We start from the raw sequence: 22,784 nt of genomic DNA on the forward strand, positions 1-22,784 counted from the left end.
GGTGTTGGCTGTTAACGGTCGTTGCAGTTAACACACTCCTGCGTTCTTTATGAACTAATGGTTTCTTTGGTGTTTTACCTTAGGGGAGGTTATAGCTGTACAAACCAATGGCAGAAGAGTTGCATAATGTTGTTGTGAACTATAAAAAAAAGGTGAAAAGTTTGAAGTTGTCATGAAAATTTCTCCAACAGCCAGAGATAGACATAATATAACATTATCACTCAGAAACACCAAAGCCAAATGACCCCTGATTGCACCCTATTTGATGGGTACAATCAAAATAATCTGTTGGTTAATATGGCTGCAAAAAAATACTTTCATGGCTAATAAAAGGCAAATATATAAACTAAGTGCTGCCCCCGAGTGGCTCAAGGCCTTGAACTAATTTTTAGATTTTGTCACACCATTTTTAGTTATATTTACAGTATGTTGTGGTCTAAAGAAAGAAAGGGGATGTTAGCAGGTGAGATAGAACTCGTGATTACTTCACTTGCTGTGTTTTGCAGAATCAAATACAGTTTTTTTTGTGTAATAGTGAGATCTTTGCCCCTGAAAAAATATTCCTGCAGCTACTATATTTACCACAATGCACTTTTTACTTTTCACTTTTTTACAATTAACTCCTCAAGGCTTAATCTTCAGGGGCTTTCACTGATTTTAATGGTAATTCAACAGGAGACTAGTTAGAAAAGCCTCAAAGCTAGGTTCAGGGAACAGTTTCTCATCATTTCATTGTCAGTCATCCAAGACTAGAACAAGAATACTGTGAGTTATTTGATACAGCTTAAGCTTTTTTCATATTTCCTCAAATTTGCCATTTGAAACTCTGGTGGATTTAGCTAGACTTCCCTGCCAGGAGTTTGTGGAGACACAGTGAAGCCATTAGCAAAATCAAGCGTGTTTGTGCAGCTACTTTATTCCCCACTGAGACTCACTAAACATTTACCGCTTTCCCCGCTCTGCGTCTCCGGCTCTCCTCAGGTTACAACACAGTGGTTCGGATCCCAGCCGGAGCCACCAACATTGATATCAAACAGGTCAGCTACTCGGGAAAACCTGAAGATGACAGCTACCTCGGTGAGTGCGCTCTGTCTGTGTTCTTCTGGAGAGCCATGACCGAAAGTAACACTGGATAAAATTTTCCTGATTCTCTGGATGCTTCAGTTCTAACTCATAGATGTCAATGCAATTATGCCTCACAGGGAAATAAATGATGTAACTTGGTGACCCACCATGGTGGATGTTGAAGTTTGGAGACACGGGTCAAAACGTTTGCAGAAATAAAAGGAAGCTGTCACTTGTACGAGCTTTACAGTACATGGACGGAGTGTTGTGAAGTCGGTGAAGGTCTGTGTGGGTTAGCTGGCAAAGCAAATGGAGTGTCAACCACTGAGAAAGATAAATGAGGCAGCAATACCTGCTAATAAAAGACATGTGGAGAAAGTAGATCCAGAGGTTCAGGGTCAGGTGGGAGCCCACCGGGCTCAGCTGTGTTTGTTTGCATTTTCAGTTAACCCTTGTGCTATCCTAGGCACTTTGACATTGGGAGTTGGGTCATCTAGACCCACTAGACAGTGCGCTGAACCTTTTCTCTTCAATGATTTGTGATCTTCACTGGTGTCCATGGATTACATAAAATCCTCTCCACCTTTATCCACCTTTGTCATGGTAGGGAGAACACGTCAATGGTCATCTTGACCCCATAGGATAGTACAAGGGTTAAAGCAGATTCAAGATAAAAAGAAAGGCAGCAAGTCTGAAAATCAGTGTGGTAGCCATTTTTAGATGGTTTCTGTCAGATTTGAGAAGGTCTTAGCCGGAGTCATTGAATGGCAAATCTCACAACTGTTCCAGAAAAGCCTGCTTCTGTTGTCCCCAACTGCGCCAAGATCAAGGGTTAAACCCCTACCATCAGACCAAAAGCATTTAAGTTATGACTCACTTTTACTTAAATCACATCTTTATTTACATAAAGATGTCAATGAAAGCTTCAAAGGGTGCAAGCTGCATGAATGCATTTGTAATAAATTTTACTTGAGCTTAGTATGTAAAAAAGTTATAAATTATGGCACATATTTAAATAAACAAACCGAAGGATTCCTTGTTAAAAGTGCTGGTAAAAAACAAACAAAATGGAGTTAGAAGAAAAGAAATAGACTTGATTTCAGACTGTATATAGACTGCAACACGGAAAAAAATGAGGAGTGAAATTTGGAACAGCTCTATGGGAATAAAAAAGGTCTCTTAAGTGGGATTCGGCATATCTGTTTCATGTAAGAGATATGTGTTTATTTTTTTCAAATGTGCTGTAAGCTAACATAAACTCTTTCTGTCCACCGTGCATAAACCGTCAAAAGAGTAGTTTCAACAAACAGACGATAAAAACTTTTAGATTCAGTGCTGAAACTGTCACAGTCAGCTGCTTATTCTCAGAACTGTAAAGGTTGACATTAAAAAGAGAGGATGCTTGCGTCCCTTTTTTTTCTTTATTTGTGTTTATACATTTGTTTGTACTTACAGTCAGTGGAGACTCCTTGTTTGTAGTGCAATGCCAGTCATCAGAAAGAGTTATGCAGTCTAACTCGAAACAGCTGCAAATTAGTGCCACCAGTGTTTGGATATATCTTACCCTGCAGCGATGAGTTGGTGCAACAATAGCTTTGCAACTCGTACTTTATTTTAGAGCTATAGAAAACCTTGTGTACTTGTGAAACCACAAAAAAAAAAAAAAAAATCAGAGTTTTTGTATTTGCATGTGCATGAAAAAAATGTTTTTCTAACAACAAAAAGGATAAACTGTAGGACAATAATCTCTAATACCTATAAACATTTGCCTGCATAATGTAATGTATGCATTAAATGTGATTTGCTCTTTTTTTTTCCGCATGCTGTCAACAAAAAGTATTTAGCAGCCCTCACACCATTTAAGTAGAAAGGGAAAAAAAATACTGCTTTTTTATTGATGTACATTCATACAAAATTTTAGGTTTTATTTATGAATCATTTATTTTTAGTTTCATAAATGTCTACATGTTTTTTTCTTTTTTGTTTCAGCGTTATCTGATAGCCAATCAAACTTCCTCCTAAATGGGAACTTTGTGGTGTCCATGTTCAAAAGGGAAATAACCCTCAAGGGGACGGTCATTGAATACAGCGGCTCTGACACTAAAGTTGAGCGCATCAATTGCACAGATCGCATTGAGGAGGAGATCATTCTACAGGTGATGCGTTTTGGATTTTTTTCCTGCAATACTGTTGATTGTAACTTTTTTTTTATCTCATTGTGCTTTCCTTCAGGCATGATTGAAATGTCTGCTGTTGTTTTCACAGGTTTTGTGTGTGGGAAACCCCCACAACCCAGATGTGCGCTACTCCTTCAACATACCTATTGAGGAGCACAGGGAGCAGTTTCTGTGGGATCCTTCAGGATCCTGGCTTGAGTGCAGCCGCATGTGCCACGGTAAAAAGCTTTACATTGCTGTAAAGCCTCCCACAACCGTTATTGTTCATTATCTGCTACTGTTCACACCAAATTGAGTGGGTTAAAAAGTACAAAAATTTAAGATCTGAAATGTACAGAGAGAAGAAACGCAGTTACAGAATAGGGTATCTTTCAGGAAATTTCTGTGTGCCGCTCTTGTCCAGATGGTGAAACACCAAAATTAAACCTTTAAGCTACATCAACACCACCCAGGGCGATGTGCAAGAATGTACGCTTGGTGCATTCTAGAGCGTGCCTGAGGTGAACGTGGCGTCAGACATGAAATGTTTTGATTTTTATCAATAAAAGTTCAGTCAGATGTATTCGTTTGGTCTGCATCAATTGGGATTTTCGATTTAAACCCCAACTCAAAGCTATTTTATTTTATTACGGCTGGACAATTGTCTTCTTGAAATCTCTGTGGGTAGTGAAAGCATATGTGTAACTAAAGACAGACATTCATTTTTAATAGTTGCCCAAGTCATTTTTATTTAAACAAAATATGTATAATTGATAACAGCACAGATACTGTAAGCAAAGCAACTTTTTAAAACAAAAATAAGAGCTGGAAGTGATCTGGTGACTCGGATGTTATGAAGGGGATTTGACCCCAATTTAGGGTAGTAGGCATTGGTCATTAGTCGGGCTTACAATGAGAAAGTACAGAACTGATGCATTTCTAACATGCTCAGGTGAATTTGAGCCCTTTATAGCATTTCAGATTTTTTAGATGATACTTTTTATCCTATTGGAAATTTTTGAGGATGTTTTTCAATGAAGTGTAAAATGTGCTGTTTTCCCCCGCTGCTGCCTACTGACAGCTTTAAGCAGTTTGAACCGTAAACAGGATATATGTGTAAGACAATGTGTGAAAAGGGTTTTCCCCTCCACAACAGATGTTCCCCTTTTTTTTTTTAACTATTAAAACAAATTCCGGTGGATTACAGCCTTCTTTAGGTTAAGATTTTACATACATCGTAACTTCTCATTTCTAAATCAATTTAGCTTTTTTTGTGATTCCGTTATCCATATGAAACAAATTAGAGTTGGCTACTTTTTTCTAAATCTCCACCAAAAGCACCTCTTCTAATGCTTGTTTTTTATGCATTTTGTAAAAGTCTGTTGTTCCAACCTCTAATAAATCTGTCTTTCTTTCTGACCCCTCTTTCCTTCTGACCCCTCCTACATCGCCTGGTTCCCCCCTTTACTTAAACTCAGCCCTCACCCAGCACTTCGACTCAGATTTCCCTTTTGAAAGCCAAGCTTGCTTGAGTTCCATTGGGTTTGGGAGTTTCAGTATAATCCAATAAGCTAAATGGGTTTACTGGGTCTTTGATCCCCATTGATTGATAAGGCTATGTAAAGAGATGCCAAAATGTTGGAGCCACTGGCCAAAAGTAAAGAGTTGTGGTTATGTGAGTAGCGGCTGACCGATTGCCAAACTTGCAGGTGAGAGAAGACGCAAGGCCGTATGCTTTCGACAAAGCGATCACCTTGAAGTTTCGGACCAACGCTGCGAACACCTACCTCGTCCTGTTGCTGTCACTGAGCCCTGCAATGCCGACTGTGAAGTTAGGTGTGTGTTCTCACTGGAAAACAGACCTTCAGCCAGTCAAGAACCATTTTTCAGCACCTCTTCTGTCACAGGTGGCACGTTGCTGGAAAGAGCGAGTGTTCGGCTAAGTGTGGCCCCGGCCACCGCAGCTTGGACATTCAGTGCATGAAGTACAGCCTCCTACAGAGGGAGAGTGAGAGGGTGGAGGCAAGTGCCTGCGCTGAGATCCCCAAACCTCACACAAGAGAGTCGTGTCACGGAGACTGTCTCCTCAAGAGCTGGCAGTACAGCGCATGGACTCAGGTAGGGTCTACAAAAGAGTAGAAGCATAAGCACAAACATTTCTTCCCACAGTGTGCTTCTTAAGCCTTAGTCACGTGCTTCTGTTCAAGGATTGACCCGGGTGGTGCAGGTTTTTGGGTTGCAGACAGGAGTGGCTGCATTTTTAGGGGAGCACAGGTGGGTCTTGCAGTTCCCATTAGGCTTGGCGGCCACCGCAATGGATGTCATGAACGTATTGTAGTAAGTGTATCGTGAAATATTTGTACGGCTAATGTAAGTTTAACATACTTAGGACATATGGTGTCCTTATGCCACACTCTATTCATTAGTATGGTGTGAGTATGGACCCCTTACTGACACAAATCATAAACATAAGTGCCCAAATGATGCCACACAAACTACACACTGGCTGTCTAATTTCAGTCAGGCTGTGGCCAAGGAACCCCCAAGAGGTGTGTCATCTTCACGTGAACAGCACTAGGTAGCATGTCCATGGAAAAATATGCATAAACATTTTATCTATCATTTACGACTTTGCTCTGCAAGTTCCCTACGTACCTCATACAGATGGATCAAATTTTTGCTAATTTCCAGCCTATACTCAGCTGTAATGCTGCTTTTAAACTGGGCTCAGCAACGCGCGTTCAAGCGACCACTTACAATAAAAGGTCAATGCAAACGCATATATATGCGTGTTTCGGGCTTCCACTTTCAAAACTTTCACGTTCACACATCGCTATATGAGTGTTTAAATCTGATTTTGTGTCCTATGTAGAAAATATAAGCCCAAGGAATGCATGTTTCAACATTCCAGTGTGAATACCATAATGCAAATAGTATGGTTAAGAAGCCACGTTCAGCCCATTCTTGAATGCAAGACAAATGCCCGCTGTGAACCTAGCATAAGGGAAGTTGTGACTAAAGCTTTAGGTTCATTGTTGACTCTAAATTGTTGCTTAGATGTGAATGTGATTGCTTGTGGTTAGTTACACCACCTTCCTTTGCTTAACAGTTGTTGGGTAGAATCCACATGGCCCTTCTCAGGACTTCACTTGCACAGATTAAATGTCATCTAAAATACCTGTGATGACCTCATCTTGCTACAATCTAATTTTTTGCATATTTACCACTCAAATAGATCCACATCCTTGTTTTGTACTTGTGGAAAATACACGGTACACTTGCAGACATTGCTGTTTTCTTGTGTGTGCAGTGCTCCAAGACATGTGGTCGTGGGAGTCGTAGCAGAGAGTCCTATTGTATGAATAATCTGGGCCGTCGCCTGGTGGACAGGGAGTGCAGTGAGTTCCAGAGGGTGGTCATCGAGACCTGCAATGACCTGCCCTGCCCACAGTGGACTGTTAATGAGTGGAGTGAGGTGGGCACACAAAGACACACAGTCACAGTCACACGCAAGGAATAAAGCCATTGTTCAAACTTTGTCATTCTTTTATTTAAGATGATATATAGTTTAAATAAAATGTTGTCAGGGTTGGAACACAAAACACACCACAGCTTCTGTGTTAGACAATGTGTCAAATTCTTCCAGACTTATCAAGTTTGTTGACTCAGTGTCAGTGAGTCATTGATGCCTTTATCAAGTGAGTCATTGATTCTTTAATATAAGCTTTGTTGAGGCTTTCCTAAAAGGTTTTCAATAATATTAAAGGACAACTCCTTTGACCTAATACATTTCTGGGTTTTAATGTGAAGAAAGGTTAAATGTTTGTTGTATTTCAAATCCGTTTCTGCCCACCAGTGTCTGGTAACCTGTGGAAAAGGAATGAAGCACAGACTGGTGACCTGCATGGGGGGCGAGGAGGAGAAGCTGAGCGAACAGTACTGCGACTTGTCCACTAAACCCGCTGCCACTGAGAGCTGCCAGCTGCCAGAGTGTGCATCGTGGCAGGTTGGCATCTGGGGAGCGGTAAGTCATCCACACTGTATTAAAAAAACACCAGCGTTAAGTGTTGGATCTAGGATTGGCATATCTAGACTCCCGTTTGTAGTTGAAAAAAAAGATTTCCAGTTTATGTGTGTGTGTGTCTTAGTAATGAAAGGATAGGTTACAGGGCAGAGGGCTCTTTGTTATTCCAGCTGCCATTTCCTCCATATTACTTTCACTCTGCCCTCATATCCTGTTAAAATAAACCCGACCCACAGCGGGTACACACAAAGACACACAAAAGCTTTCCTTTTCGCCATATTTTCTTCTTCCTCTAGATTGATTGAGCACCGTTAGGGTTAAACATAAAGTGAATAAAGGATGAATGAATAGATGTCTTTGGCCATTTATAATGTAATTTATATATACAGGGTAATTGACTCATGTTTTTGTGAGGGTGATCCATACAGAGCTGGAGTTGTCATGACCATTAGCTGCTCAAATAAACTGATCCTTGGACTTCCTCTGCTCTTATTGTATTTAATCTTCCTTTGATGGACTCATTTGTGGTTGAAGAACTGGTTAAGGGATTGAGCTGATGCTTTGGTTGAATGCATTTCAATGATGTGTGTGTGTGTGTGTGTGTGTGAGGTAGTTTCTGTTGCCCTCTGACTGAATACTTAAACCTAAACAAACAGAGAGAGTTGGAGATAATTGTGGTTGCCTGGGCATCCCCGTTCTTGTGCTTATGCGTGTTGCTATGTGTGTGTTTTATTTCATCTTTCAGTGTGCGGTGACCTGTGGCCATGGCTACCAGATGAGAGCTGTGCGGTGTGTGTTAGGGGATTACGGCAACACAGTCGATGACAGGGAGTGCAATGCTGCTGCGAGGCCCAGAGACAGCCAGGTAAATATAAAAATCTATAAATGAAAAAAAGAAAAAAGAATTTAATGCAAAACACATTTTTTTTCTATCAAGTCACTAATGAACTGGTTAGTTTCATTGAAATGCTCATAAACATATTTGTTGCTCACAAGATAAAAAAAATGTTATTTGAATAATTTAAAAATAATTAGGTAAAAAAAGTTGAAATAAGAGCAGAAAAAAGGCAAAAATGATACCTAATTAACAAATTTGGCACCTTCTTTGAGCTTACATATATTTATATTTTTATTAATTAGTCCCTTTAATGCAACTAAAATTCACCTTGATTCTACGCCATAGTATTACAGGCTTTTAGAAAGTAATGAATAAATCTTCTTAGACAGTTATTTTTCATTTCATGGCTGGTTTTGCCATATGCAACTTTAAGTGAAATAAAGTATTCTGAAGATAGACAGAGGGGCTGTTAAATGAGAGCCTTCCAAACATACTTAATGAAGTTATGATTTCATTTTTCACAGTTAAACCACAGAGTGGGCTGATTAATTGTAAGACTGGATTGTATTGCGCAGGATCACGGCTGACTAGTCAATTTTTTGTCAGTTTTTTTCCAGTTACATACATATTTAAAGTCCCATTTGGTACATAATACAGATGGATTTCTGGTGATCAACATCACACATTTATTGGACAGACCTGCCTGCACTCCCAATAATAGATGGTGTGTATGTTAAATTAGAAGGCTAAACAGCAGTAAAGTAAAACACATTGAGGCATTTTTGCAGAAATAAATGGAAACAATTGAGATGTTTTTTAAAAATTTGTATGCACTGTGTCTGTAGCTCTTACATTACAGGGACTGATACCAGAAAACCAGACTGGTTTTCCATCTATTCTTGTTTTTTTCTGGGCCTTTAAGGGGCAAATATCAGCAACTGGTGGTGTAGGATTCAATAAGGAGACCAGGCTAGATGTCAGAAACTTAAAGCTTTAATAAATACATTTTGCCATGATAAAACCAAGGATGCAACAAAAAACTGACAAAGCAGATGACCTGACTATGAAGAACTGACTCAAATACACTGTGGGTAACTAACACAAATCAAGACAGCTGTGGATGATCATCAACCAAAAGCTGGTTTTACTGAGACAAGAAATGCGGAACTTGACAAATCGAAGAAACATCACAAAAATCTAAGTGCAGAATCCTCACAGAAAATGAATACAAAATCAAAATGAGGAGAATTGACCTCTAAATGTATGTGTTGTTTTATTATTGGGTTGAATTAAGTCAAATCATTGCATTCCATTGCATGATTTTTGGTACACTATTAGGAAAAACATGATGAATTGAAGCTGCGCTATATTTACAGTAGTTACCATCTAACTCTGTTTGCCATTTTGCACTTAAGGTTAAACAGTTTCCTTTTCTGAAAATTTAAAAAAGCTCATGAAGGCGTTCTTTAAAAGTAAAATATTTATGTTGCACATTCTATTTTATCCCTCATGTTGTGGTGTGCTTAAAGCACTGAATGATCCTTCTTGCACATGCGTAGTTCAAGAATTTACTGACATCACCTTTGACCTCCCGGTGACCCAGGTGAGGCTATAATGTCACATGATACCAGGAGCGCTGTCCCAGACACTTCTCATGAGAACGTAAGAAACCTGAGGGACTGGGAACTCTGGCGATCATCCAGGATTCATACAACCATAGTTACATACCTAACTTTGTTTTACATTGAGACATAAGAGATACTCACAAATAAATCGGTACATTGTTGAACTCACAATTTACTAAACTTTAAGAAATTTTAGTGCGACAGTTTGGAAACGTGTGTTTGCTGGACTCACAAGATCAAAGTATAGTAAAGTGACCAACAGAAAAACAAATTTTGGAATTCATCAAGTCTTTTGAGTTTTGTGATGTAGAATATGAAAGACACTCAATACAAACAGACCTTACCTAATGACTTACCTTCAGGTTTCTTGACAGGGATCAACCTTAAAATGGACAGGCACTGAACCCTATAAGACATAAAAATATTCCTAAAAAAAGTCACTCTTTGGCTAAAATGTGCATTTTTTTGTTAAAGGCATTACTCCAGTAAGTCTCGGAATTTTTCCATCATACAGAATATTTACCACAACCACTTTAACCATGATTTTGATACACTGCCAGTTGGTTAACATGCCAACGTGTTTTTCAGGAGTGCGAGATGCCTGCGTGTCCTTGGATCTCTCCAGTCCAAAGCACCCCTCGTCCTGACAACTCTGCGCAGCTGCATACTCAGTGGAGATATGGCTCCTGGACAGCGGTGAGGAAACTAATTGGGGTCGATGGGTCTATTGGATCTCATTCCAATCTGTAAAGTAGACAAAAGCAATGTGGTTTTTGTTAAAAGAAAAACAAATCAGCAGACCCCTCTATTCATCATAGTGCGCCTGTTTAGCTGGAGGCTACATTTTCCACTGCAATCAAAAAGAAAAGTATGAATATTAATGGGGCATTATAAATCTGCCTGTGAATGGGATTCTGTGAGTTTTAGAGATGTAAACTCCTATCATTTACTTTTATTTTGAAGGTATATCCTAAAATTCCTTCAGATGGCACATGCACTCCATGGTGGTAATCTTCTGTGGCACTGTCTCCTGTTGCATCTTTGCCCTCACACACGAACATATGCAGACACACGCAGGCTCCAGTGTCGGAGCAGAGAGGCCCCTCCGTCTCCCTGATAGTTTGCTCTGTTACTTGCGGCAAATGAGAACCAGACTTCATCTAAACACGAGCCTGCAGTTTCTACAATTCAACCCCGTCTGTCAGTCTGAAAGATGGTGTGAGCTCACATGTCAGAGAGGCCAGCAGTGCCAGAGTGGTCCTGCAGACACACAAACACACACACGCTTCGCACAAGCATGCATATCTCATCAAGCAGCAGAACTGCAGCCCTCCTTAAAGTGTCATTGATAGCAGGGGCATGTTAGTGTGTCTGTTTGAGCTGGAGCCCTTTGATTACATTAACTATTCATCACTTCAAAAATGTTTACCGTTATTATCTCCACAGTAAAAGACAGAGAGTAAGTATAAGTAAGTGAAAGGTAATCAGGGAGTCTAATCCTGACAATGTCTGTACAGTTTCTCACAACATCTTACACATTACCATCTGAGATTGAAGAAAGACAACGAAAACATCCTCTTTCTTGAAAAGGTGCTCAGTAATTGTGACAAATATAATGCAGAAAAAAAGTCTAACAATTTGAGTCCATTGTTTTGCATTTGCAAGATGTTATGTGTTCCTTTAGATTCCATAGAACGTTTTGAATCGTTGTACCTGTAATTACCAAAACTTGTTGAGACAGCTCTTCTAAGATCTATCCGAAACCCCAAAAAGTGGAAGAAATAACACATTTCTCGCCATACAAGCACAATACAAACTTATTTATATATTAATTGAGAGTTCCAAACTGTTTTTTGTAAAATGATTATGTTAAGATTATCTATCAGAGTATTATTCTCCTATAAAGAGATTCTCGCTAAATTCAAATACTTTAAAACAGAGACGAACATTGGTATAACCATCTGACCCACTGGTTTCAACAGGGTAATAAGATTGATTATATAGATTGGATTGATTATATAGTATCAACAATTAAGTGTTTTCCAAAAACAGGCCAGTAGATGGGACGAATCCACATGAAAGGTGTTGCACAAAAAAAGTAAGGCCTATGAGGAGTTGAAATACAAAATCACAAAGCAAACAAAGAGCGCTTATTTATTTGATCTCAATATTAGATATAAGAAATTCCTGTTTCCTCAAAATGTACTGTCTGGTTGTCTTGTTAAATGGTATACGTATATACTTAAATAGTGCTTTACTACCATCTTAGGAGGCACAAAGCACTTTACAGTCACAGTCCCATTCACCTATTCACACAATGTGCTACTAAACACTGGCGCCATTTTAGCAAAGGGGTGAATATCTGGTTTATAGAACAAATCCCAATTGTTATTCGGTGAACTGACCTAGCTCTTATTCGTTTTTGTTTTATTACAAGCTTCAGTCAGTCAAAAGGTTGCACTTACTTTAGTCCCTCCCACCTTTAGTACCGTATTTTCCGGACTATAAGTCGCCCTTTTTTTCATAGTTTGGCAAGGGGTGCGACTTATTCTCCGCAGCGACTTATATTAGAAATAAACTAAAATAAATACATTGTTAACCCTCCTGTTATGTTCATTTGTGAGGAACAGAGATGATGTTCCTGGGTCAATTTGATGTATGAGGTATGTTAAGTGTTAAGAGTATGTTAAGTGACTCAGAGAATCAGCAAACTTTTTTTTACAGTTTCGCTTCGAAAAAAAAAGTCCTACTAAAACTGTAATTAATATAAGTCCAGTTGCATTTGGGATGGCAAGTGATACATTTTAATCTTTTGAAGGCTAAGAACATAATGTTCTATTTTCCAATGATTTCATAGATTCAGAAATGCAATAAAAATGACAACTGTTTCTACAAATACAGGATGAAAACAGAGTATTAGTTGGCCAATGATGCTTCATGAAAAGAATAAAGAATTAGGTTTGAGAAAGAATTAATGTGAAATTATGAGATAAACAGTCTGCTATGATTGTGTCATATGAGGTTGTGGAACTTATTAGTTTTTGGTCCCAGATTTTGTCAAATAAATTTCCCATCAAAATGCGACTTATAGTCCAGTGCGACCTATCTGTGTTTTTTTTTTACTTTATAATGCATTTTTGGGCTGGTGCGACTTATAGTCCGGAAAATACGGTATATGTCTTTAAAAACCTTTGCATCAGAGTGTATAGGAAACTTTGTATTTGCCTGTGCACCAGTGCTCAGTGTCCTGTGGAAAAGGGAAGCAGGCACGCTACGTCACCTGTATAAACGCCCAGGGAGCGGTGGCTGATGAATCCTATTGTGCCCACCTGCCCCGCCCTCCAGAGTTCTCCACCTGCTTCAGCCCATGTGGTCAATGGCATGCAAGAGAGTGGTCTACTGTGAGTATCATCATAGTGTGTACAATTAGCACAGGTGTTTTTCCCTTGGTGACTTGTAGTACTTATGCATAGACCCTTTTGCCAAAAATGTTTAAATAGGCCTGAGATTTTATGACAGCCCAAATCTTAGGGTGTATTCAGAGTGGACACAATGCCATAACACCACAACGATGAGACTCAGCAAGTCATTGAAATGTGATCGGATTAATTCAATCTCATCAAAACAATTTCTAATGTGGTACACATTGCTGTTCGCTGTTTACGCGACATTTTATATGTCATAAACACTTATTAGCGTCCCTTCTTAGCAGTCTTCTTGCCAGTAATCACCCTGATGGATGCCTCCACGGACCAAAAAAGCGAGTAAAAAGTGTTGCACCTGACTTTGATACAGGGGTCCAAAACTTGTGAGCGACACATAAAGTTTGAATGAAATTAAAAGCGCGGGGCAACCAAAATTTCAGCCTCTAGTTGCTTTGCCCCGCCCCCATAATTCCTGACCAATAAGTGAAGAGATCTATAGTCATGTGGTTTCAGTTTACAAGATTTAGTCTAGATTCTGATTCTTGTTCTATGGGACAAAACCCTTAAAGATTAAACATAAATGCCAGAGTGAAGCAAGTTGTAATATTTGATCCTAAACTCTTTTCATACAAGGATAATCGTCCTTTTAAACAGTTTATAGTGGGGGGGTTTATGCTAGCAAAAAGCAAATTTGAACCTTTGCCAGAGTAACTGCATCCATTCTAATAGTTATGGTTTAAAAAAAAAATCACTTAAAAATAATTTAAAAAAAATATTAAATTATTATTAAAAGCAATATTTAAGAGCTAATGAGATTAGGATAAAATGTGCAAAAGAAGGAAATTTAAGGGGTTTTCTAACCTCTCTATGACTGCCTGACCAACAAATATCTAGTTTTGTGGTAACTTCAGCTAAAGGAATGTTTTAGTAAAAATTGAAGAGGTGTCGTTAACTATGATGAGAGTAAAAAGTCACTGCAGCATCAAATCAGGAATAAGTAAAGGAAATAAAAAATCAGATTTTTTTTTTTTTTTTAAATAGACATTGTACTTAAAAATAAGCAAAGTTGAGAACTTGAAAATTGTTTTAAGATGTGAAGCTTTCTTTCCGAAAAGGTTTCAAAAACAAAGAAATTCTGAACCTTTTGACGGCTCAAAATCAGATCATTTTCAGTGGAACCGGCTTTCCGGGGTTTGGTGTCTGTAAAGCGGAGTTTCATTTGTAAAGTAAGGAGCTCAGAGACACGTTTGGGTGTAGAGGGCCCCTGCTTTATTTTCCTTTTCATCTACATACCCAGAAGTCCATTTGTCTCATTACGTCATGAACCTGTCATGCGCAGAACACCAATTTGTTAACAGTTACATACGCCCCCTCCTCCAGATGAAACGTCCTGTTTCAAGTTAAAACAATAAAGATAAATGAAAATAGTCTGTTATATTAGCATAAAAACATTGAAAATGCAGAAAAGTGCTCCTTCTCAGACAGAAGCGTCACACAGAATTAGAGATCTTGGTTTCATGGAGAAAGAAAGGACTAAAGTGAACAGTTGCAGGGATACCAATGTCTTCATCAATGGGCTGCAGAGATCCTGCAAACCACCCATCAATGAATAAAACATTAATAAATCATAAATCAAACAAATAAGCTTTCAAAAATTTGTAACGTTATCAATAAACATTCAGCTCACCTGTTCAATTGAGTTTAGTCGGTCTGCTCTGCTGCTGCGCGGCGTTCACCTGCTGCTGCACTGAATTCTCACTTTTACTTTAATCTCATAAATTTACTAGTTTTATTTCTCGCAAATGTACATGTTTTTTTTCCGTAAATTTACAACTTTAAATATCGTAATTGTACTTTTTTTATTTTTGGTAGCCCTAAAACTCGTAAAAAACAGCTTAATCATGATTAATAAAAGAAAAAACTGGGAATGCTAAGCCTTGAAAATTTTGGAAAAGGGTTGGATGGAGGTTTAGTGAAAGGAAAAGCACAACATCAGAAGTAAAAGTTGGATATATTTTTAAAAATTTTTTAAACAAATAAAAAAAGCATCTTTAATTAAATAATTGCTTTAAGTGTTTTTACATTTTTTATTTATATTTTAGTAATCAGACAGTTTCCTGCTTTCTGTCCTCAGTGCTCGGTGACTTGTGGTGTGGGACGAGCCACGCGACAAGTGGTTTGTTCTAACTACCATCACCCAGTAGACCAATCTTTCTGTGACAACGACGACAAGCCTGCCACAGAGCAAGAATGTACAGCTGGACCTTGCCCTTCTGTCTACAACCGTCAGCGCATTTATGAGCAACCATATGGATATCCTCAGGATCCAGGTCATCATCCGGGCCACAGTAGCTGGAATGTCCCTTCAGCGGACAACCAGTGGAGGACCGGACCCTGGGGCGCGGTATGTTCTTCATACAACACACTCTTTGAAAAGCAGCAACGTTCGGAAGTCTTAAGTCACAAGTCAGTTTTTGCCTTATTTTACATAATTACCAACATACAAAAACCTTTAATTTTTCGCAGATGTGCTATAGGGCCTGTACATGCATTATGTGTTTTCCAGAAGGAGCATGTATACTTGGAAGGGAACAACATTTACTTTGGAAATACCAGATGTTTTCATTTCTCAGCACAGAATCCATATATGGTGTTGGATGAGCATATGCATAGCATACTGAGTGATAAATTGGGGAAGACAGAGTGCTATTTATTTGTAAAAACATTTTGTTGACACAAAGTAAAGCCCACATTCCCAGCTGAACTCAGAACAAATGCAAATGGTGAGGCAGCCAAAGCTACTCATTGGCCAGAAAATCATCTTTCTAGTTATGACATTTTGCATATAATATAGTCTCTTTTTGTGCCTCTTTTTGATTTGATAATTACACATGCACATGAGTTACATTTTGTACTCTCCACATTGTTATCTCAACAGTATTTTTCCATTAGTTATTTCATATTAACATTTTCTTTTTTTCTGTGTCAAGATCTTAAGTGAGCTCCTTAAATTCAAAATTTAAAGTCAATACATATGTTTTAGGATATGTTACATCACTGGAACTCATGCTTGTGTTCTGTCAGTGTTGATTGTTGTTAACCCTTTAACACTGGAGATGTCGGTGGCGACACCTATGATGACGCCTATGACACAGGCTTTTTGACCTACCGTAATTCTCGACTGTTTAGCAATTAACGTGAAACAGCTGATTCTGACAGAGAAAAAGCAGCTTTGCAGAGATATTCAACACGTTACTATTTAACGGGTTGCATATCTGTGCAAATAACGATATTAAGAATCGCTTTTTCAGAATGATCTGATTGACCTTGGACGCTTAAGTACCTGACTATTGTAAAATGTTGGATATCAGCAATATCAAATTCAAAATCCGCTGGAATTACAATAATTGTGTAAACAGTTAGAAGAGTTATGATGGTTGAAAGAATATATACACGGGAGTTAACAGTCTGTGCTAAAGGGTTAATAAGGCTAGGTGTATGTAAGTGTGTGGAAGACCTCCAGCTTCTGTATTTTTTTGGACCCTAAGACAGATTGGTGATCTGTCCATGGTGTACCCAGCTTTAGCTTAACAGTAACCAGGAGAGGCTCCAGTAGAAAAATGAATGGATATTTTTCTAAATTTTATAAAATTGTTAATTTAGGCCAAATGAAGTTGATGAGAAAAAGACCTTCCACACAATCACAAGCACCAAGAAGAAACTGTCTGTGTGTGGGATATGCTGTTCTACATTTATCTGCCTTTGCAGAATCGCTATGCCCATATCAGCAGATTTAGCCTTTGATTAGAAAAACAAACATTTTTAGTTCAGAGATTGGATGTTGTATGTTTTTTTATTACGGTACCTGTTTCTAAAAACCCATGTGTTTTTAAACTCCAAAACAGTGACATTTATATTCTTCTCTTTATTATTACTATTATTATTATTATTATTATTATTAAAAAATGAGCAGGTAAAAGTGTTTTAAGGGATAGTCTGGGATAGTCCAGTAAATCTGAGATTATTTAACTTCATATCTGTGTTATTTTACCCCAAATTAAAACACAGTTGTCTCAACGGGCTTCACTAGTTATACAGACATAAAATCAGTTATAAAATAGAATAGGTGATTGCTGAACTAAACTAAACTAAGCAGACTAAACTAAACTGGATTACACTGTGTCTTCTAGTGCTCCAGTACCTGTGAGGGGGGCTTTCAGAGGAGAGTGGTGGTCTGTCAGGATGGAGATGGGCGCAGCAACAGCTACTGTGATGAGAGGATCAAACCTGCTGAGTCCAAGAGCTGTGACTCTGGGCCTTGCCCTCTGTGGAACTATGGTGTCTGGGGAGAGGTGAGATTATATTTTAAATTAAATGTATTTCTGATTGACTCCACATAGCTCAAATTGCAGCCTAATTCGTTTACACTTTTGTGTGTATTTTATTTATTTGCCCAAAAAGGCTAGCGTTTAAGTCCCATCAGCTGTCCCGCACCTAGGTGTGTGAAATTTGTTCTCTGTATTTGATCCATCCCCTGGGGAAGCAGTGAGCGGCAGACACAGCCGCACTCCGGAACCATTTGGAGGATTAACCCTTCAATCCAACCCCTTAATGCTGAGTGTCAAGCAGGGAGGCATTGGGTCCCACTTTTAGAGTTTTTGGTATGACTTGGCCGTGGATTTGACTCACGATCTTCCAGTCTCAGGGCAGACACTCTTCCACAAGTCCACTGAGCTGGTTACTTTTATACTGTAACAGACTGAAAATTATATAAAGGAATCTATCCTTTTTGCCCTCAGTGCACCCAGCCCTGTGGTGGGGGAAGGAGGACTCGCTTGGTGGTTTGTCAAAGACCCAACGGAGAGACCCTTATAGACTACAACTGTGATATGCTGGACAAGCCGCTTGATATGGAGCAATGCAATCTGCAGCCCTGCCCGGGCTCCGCCTCCTGGCATCGCCAACCATGGAAGCCGGTACGATAGTACTAACTCATTTTCCCTCCGCACTTGTCAAAAGGGAACTTTGAAGAAACAGTGTGTTATCCAACAACACAATTTAAAAGACAAGAATTACAGTTTAAAACATGCCAGCATTCTTCAGTTGAAGGGCAATATCAAGTGTGGTCTTTCAGAAACAGGTTGAAAAAATATCACAGAAACAATACTGCTCACCCACAAATAAAAAGCCTGTCAATACGGACAGCTTTGCCCCATTGTGCCATATATTTATGTAGGCATTACTTTGTAAATTATTTATTTCATATACGAGGAGTGAAGTAAACCTCATTTTTGTTATTGCTGTCTTCATTATCTGCAGTACACAAGTGTATATTTGTGTATAAGAGTTAATATTTTGACCTTTATTGAACGGCAACAAAAGCCTGTTAGTGTATGATATACATATGTATCTTTGTACAGTATGATTTTGTCTCCAAGAAGGCAGTGTTTTGTAACTAACTATTTAATATTTTTACCAGCTCTCTTGGTCCACTTTTTTTCCACCTTCCTGAAAGTTAATACAGTTTGCACAAAGAAAAATAAAAAAAAACAAGTATTTAAAGATTTTTGTTTATGCTATTCTGGATTAGGAATGGCTCAGTGACAAAACTTTCATTGAAGACCCATTCCAATCATCTTTTGATCCATTTCAAAAGCCTTTCCAAAATGTTTTTAGCCAAAATAAAAAATAAAATAAAAACTGTAACGGTTTCCGGGACATAGTTTCTGCAGAGTGGCAGTTGTCATATAGAAATGTGTCTCAATGTTGTGGGTGTGGAACAATCTCGCCCCCTTTCCCCTCCCCGCTGCTGAGAGCTGTCTATTTATATGCTCTCCTTCTAGCAAACAGCCCCCAACCAAACATCACCAGTGCAACAAAAAATGGCGAGCAATACTGGAGCTATCCAGCTGTACAGTTTTGAGTCAGATTCCAGCTCAGACGGGGAAAACAAAGCCATACATGGATCTAGACGTCTACAAGTGGAAGCATCAGAATGGAGCGGAGCAGGGAGCTTGTGGCTCGCCCAGCGTATATTTTACGTAGCAATTATGATATTTTTCAAATGGCATTTTTTTTCATGAGCTCATGATTCAAAACAAATTGAATTAGGAAATACCCAAGAAATGTAGTTTCAAGCTTAATATTCTTTATATATGTCCTCCATTATTAGAACAGTCCAATCAGAACATAATAAATACATCCAAAAACACAATTTTCATTGAAGTGGGTCTTTACGGAAAAGAATTTCACTTAGAAAAGGCTTAAAGGATAATCTTTTAAGTATTGAAGAACTTCCTAAAAGGGCTTTTTTTCTTGGAGAAATGATTTAAACTGGTGCATTTATTTTTCGTCAGAATCAATGAAGCTGAATGCATGAATGGTTTTCAATACCTCTCAACCAAAGGCAGTTTATTTGGGTTTTTATTTTTTATTTTTTCATTTCAAGCAGTTTTTTTCAGGGTGCTTTTATATATGCAGTTTTACAGTCTAACTGGCCAGTGGTCTGAGTAGCTCATGGCACATGCGAGTGAGTCGATGTCACGTCAAAACTGTGAATAACCACGAGATCTGATCTAAACAGCCTCGAGGTGAATAAACAGGTGGTCCTTCTAGAAGGCAAAATTTTCAAATTAATATGTTTTCAGCTCCAACCCCTTAAATTTGTTAGATTAGCTGAAAAAACTCTCCTTGTAAATTTTTTTCCAATTCCAACAACATTTACCCCTCCCTCAATGAGACTGGTATGGTGCCTCAGCAGAAGACTAAGGAGAACTAAGCTGGCTGCCAATAGATGGGCTTGGCATTCTCAAAGTGAACACTAACAAATGTTTGGGAAAGAGACTGTAAATTGGATATGGAATATGAATATCACTTTTTTAAAGAATTTTTTTTCACCTTTAGAACAAACAGGAATACAAGCATAATCAGTTATATAATGAATGTTTTCAATGTTTACAATTTTCATCACCATTGATATTTATTCTTTTTCATACATGTAGAATTATAGATTAAATTGTTTGAGATCAGTTTATGTTAAAACGTTCATTCTTATTCTAATTTTCATTGTTATGTTGTTTTTGTTCCTTGACAATGCGCACCCAAAGGGGCCGAAGGGGAAAAAATTTAAGGTCACTGAGGGAGGGGTAAATATTGTCCAATTGAGACAAAAATGCACAAGGAGAGTTTCCTCAGTTAATCCAACCAACTTCATGGGTAGGAGCTTAGAATTTCCAACTTCCACTTTTAAGGACCACCTGTTTATTAAACAGCTTTAAAAAAATTAAAGTGATAGGGTGATACTTTTTTGTGTGTCACTGTTAAGGTGCTATCAAATCTAACATTACATAATTATTGCCAAGTTCTTGTTTCATTCCCCTCTGTCAGACAAATGGAGGAGCACCCATATAACTCCTCTTCATCGCCTCTTAAAATCAGTTCCTCTTTATTTCATCAGGTGCTTCACTTTTCTGAAGGATTTTATTTCACATGGAACATATTGATTTGTTTACAGTTGTTTTATTGTTGGAGCTTTTTATTTTGTCATTGCAACATCTGGCGCAACACTTTTCTTGAAGAATATGTCTGTTTCCACACTTGATCTGCTTTTTGTTTTTTTGTTTTTTTTTACTGTTTCTGCAATCAAGCATATAAGTAAATCCAACTGTGCAACTAAATAAAAGAAGCTGTAAAAGACATAATAATTTGCAGAAATTATAAAAAGACCAGAATGTACAACATTTGGTTTTGTTCACTTTGTTGCAAAGCAATTTTTTAATAGTGTAGAATAAAATACTTTTTAATGAAACTCATCCACCATCAAGGATTAAATGAACTTTTTTCAGTCCATGTTGTTTCTAAAGATTTTTATACTGTTAAGACGGATAGCGAAGTCTGATTGAACAGTGCATTAATGATTTTATTTTTTATCTTTGTGACACCTTCTGCAATAATAAAGAGGATCACGCTTTCAAACAGCTGCAGTGATTCGCATTGGCTACAAAGGAAATGAAATAGAGGAAATTGACCAAACTAGAGAGGAAGTCCAAAGGTTTCTTAGAACCTTCAGTTTGTGTTGGACTCAGTAGTTTGGGCTCTGACGTGGTTTGTTAAAAAAGAATGGCGGACTCCTGCAAACAATTACCCACCTGCTGCTAAACATCCCATGTGACCGCTCTGAATGACGTCGAGACAAACACAAAATCTTTCTGACACATATTTCAGGTGAACTGTTGGCTGCCAGATCTGTGTTTATGGTGTTATGCTTCCCAGTGAGGATGTCGACAATCTGTCTTTTGTGTTTTTGCTTCCCCTTCCACCTCAATATGTGTATATGTGTGTCTCAGTACCACACCCTAGTTTTTATGTGTTTTTTTTTCTGCCATCAAGATGCAAAGTTGCTCAAAATCAAAGGGGTGAACTGTTACGTTTTTTTAATTATTTATTTTATTTACATGGAAAAAGCCTTAAATATGTCAACGTAGTTTTTATTTCCAGTTGTAAAGACTATTAAAGAAACATAAATGTGAAAGATGTGATGTTTTTCACTGCAGTATTTTTATTGACAAATAAAATGCAAGACTTTGCTCTGAAAAACTTTTTTAATAATTCTTTTGTATGTCTAGACACAACATTTGAAAAAAAAAGTGTCAAGCCAAACAATACACCGTATAGTAAAAAGAACAAAATACACAACAAAAAAATACAAGTTACTATTTTGTGATTAAAAAGATGGTAAAACCAGATGCATGCCTCACATGAGCTCACCGCAGATGTAGACTTGGTTTCTCAAAGTCCCCCATGCAAACACTTCATTTGTGGGTCATTATGGGTGTTTTGCTTCGTGACCCTCAATAGGCCGTACTGTTTTGGTTGACCTAATGTTCATAGTAACTCTTTACAGTACACTATCTGTAGGGCTTCACCTAGCTTGGCAGTTTGAAAAACACCAGAGGCGGTTTTATGTGGTTTATTCTGTAATCTCTCAAGAGAAAACACACACAGTCCAAGGCAAACACTGGCGCTGGGTGGTACATCTGTTTATCATTGCACTAATGGAGCTCTGTGTAACGCATGTGGCAGGAGACATTATTATTTATTTACTACAATGATAATTAGTAATAATACGTGTTGGCGAAGGATATTTACCCAAATAAAAGAACAAATTAAGATGGAACATTTCAAAACCACAGGCTTTAAATAACTAACAAGCCATTTAGCTGAATTTACCTAATGTAAAATAATATACTAATACAAATGATACTCATATTGTAGTAATTTAATACAAACGTAATCACATATAACATATAAACATATGTTCTTATGAGAGAACCCCTTAAAACAGACACCTGTGGAACATCATTAAACAAATCAGCTCTGCCATGAATCTTATTTTGAAAAGCTCCAACACCAGAAAAAGTGATTAATATTTGCACTTCTGATGCACAGTGGAGTGTTTTTTTGTTGAATTATACTAAAGCATTTTTTAATAGTTTGTCCTTTTTTATCTTTTCTTTGTTTTTGGGGACCTTTGATTTAAAATGTAAATGCCTCTGGCTCTGGCACTGGGATAATTTAGATTGTGTTCAAACTAAAGTAGACACTGTGTAAAACTAAGTTTATATTCCTCATAATTTGTTCCACCAACATGCA

At 38.0% G+C, this 22,784-nt stretch overlaps 1 protein-coding gene across 3 annotated transcripts in view; it reads left to right on the forward strand.

Annotated features, from left to right (window-relative positions):
* LOC101170674 (A disintegrin and metalloproteinase with thrombospondin motifs 20) overlaps positions 1-22,784 on the forward strand; it is a 91,713-nt gene that overhangs the window by 50,756 nt on the left and 18,173 nt on the right. For all 3 annotated transcript variants that reach the window (XM_023955653.1, XM_023955654.1, XM_023955655.1), the window contains 13 exons: positions 982-1,077; positions 3,055-3,221; positions 3,331-3,460; positions 4,931-5,057; positions 5,129-5,339; positions 6,532-6,696; positions 7,078-7,245; positions 7,991-8,110; positions 10,297-10,404; positions 12,945-13,109; positions 15,268-15,537; positions 17,324-17,485; positions 17,933-18,109. In XM_023955653.1, the coding sequence (XP_023811421.1) occupies positions 982-1,077; positions 3,055-3,221; positions 3,331-3,460; positions 4,931-5,057; positions 5,129-5,339; positions 6,532-6,696; positions 7,078-7,245; positions 7,991-8,110; positions 10,297-10,404; positions 12,945-13,109; positions 15,268-15,537; positions 17,324-17,485; positions 17,933-18,109 (2,066 nt within the window). The remainder of the gene's footprint in view (positions 1-981; positions 1,078-3,054; positions 3,222-3,330; positions 3,461-4,930; positions 5,058-5,128; positions 5,340-6,531; positions 6,697-7,077; positions 7,246-7,990; positions 8,111-10,296; positions 10,405-12,944; positions 13,110-15,267; positions 15,538-17,323; positions 17,486-17,932; positions 18,110-22,784) is intronic.

This window comes from Oryzias latipes, chromosome 6 (genome assembly GCF_002234675.1).
Source record: "Oryzias latipes chromosome 6, ASM223467v1".
NCBI lineage: Eukaryota > Metazoa > Chordata > Actinopteri > Beloniformes > Adrianichthyidae > Oryzias > Oryzias latipes.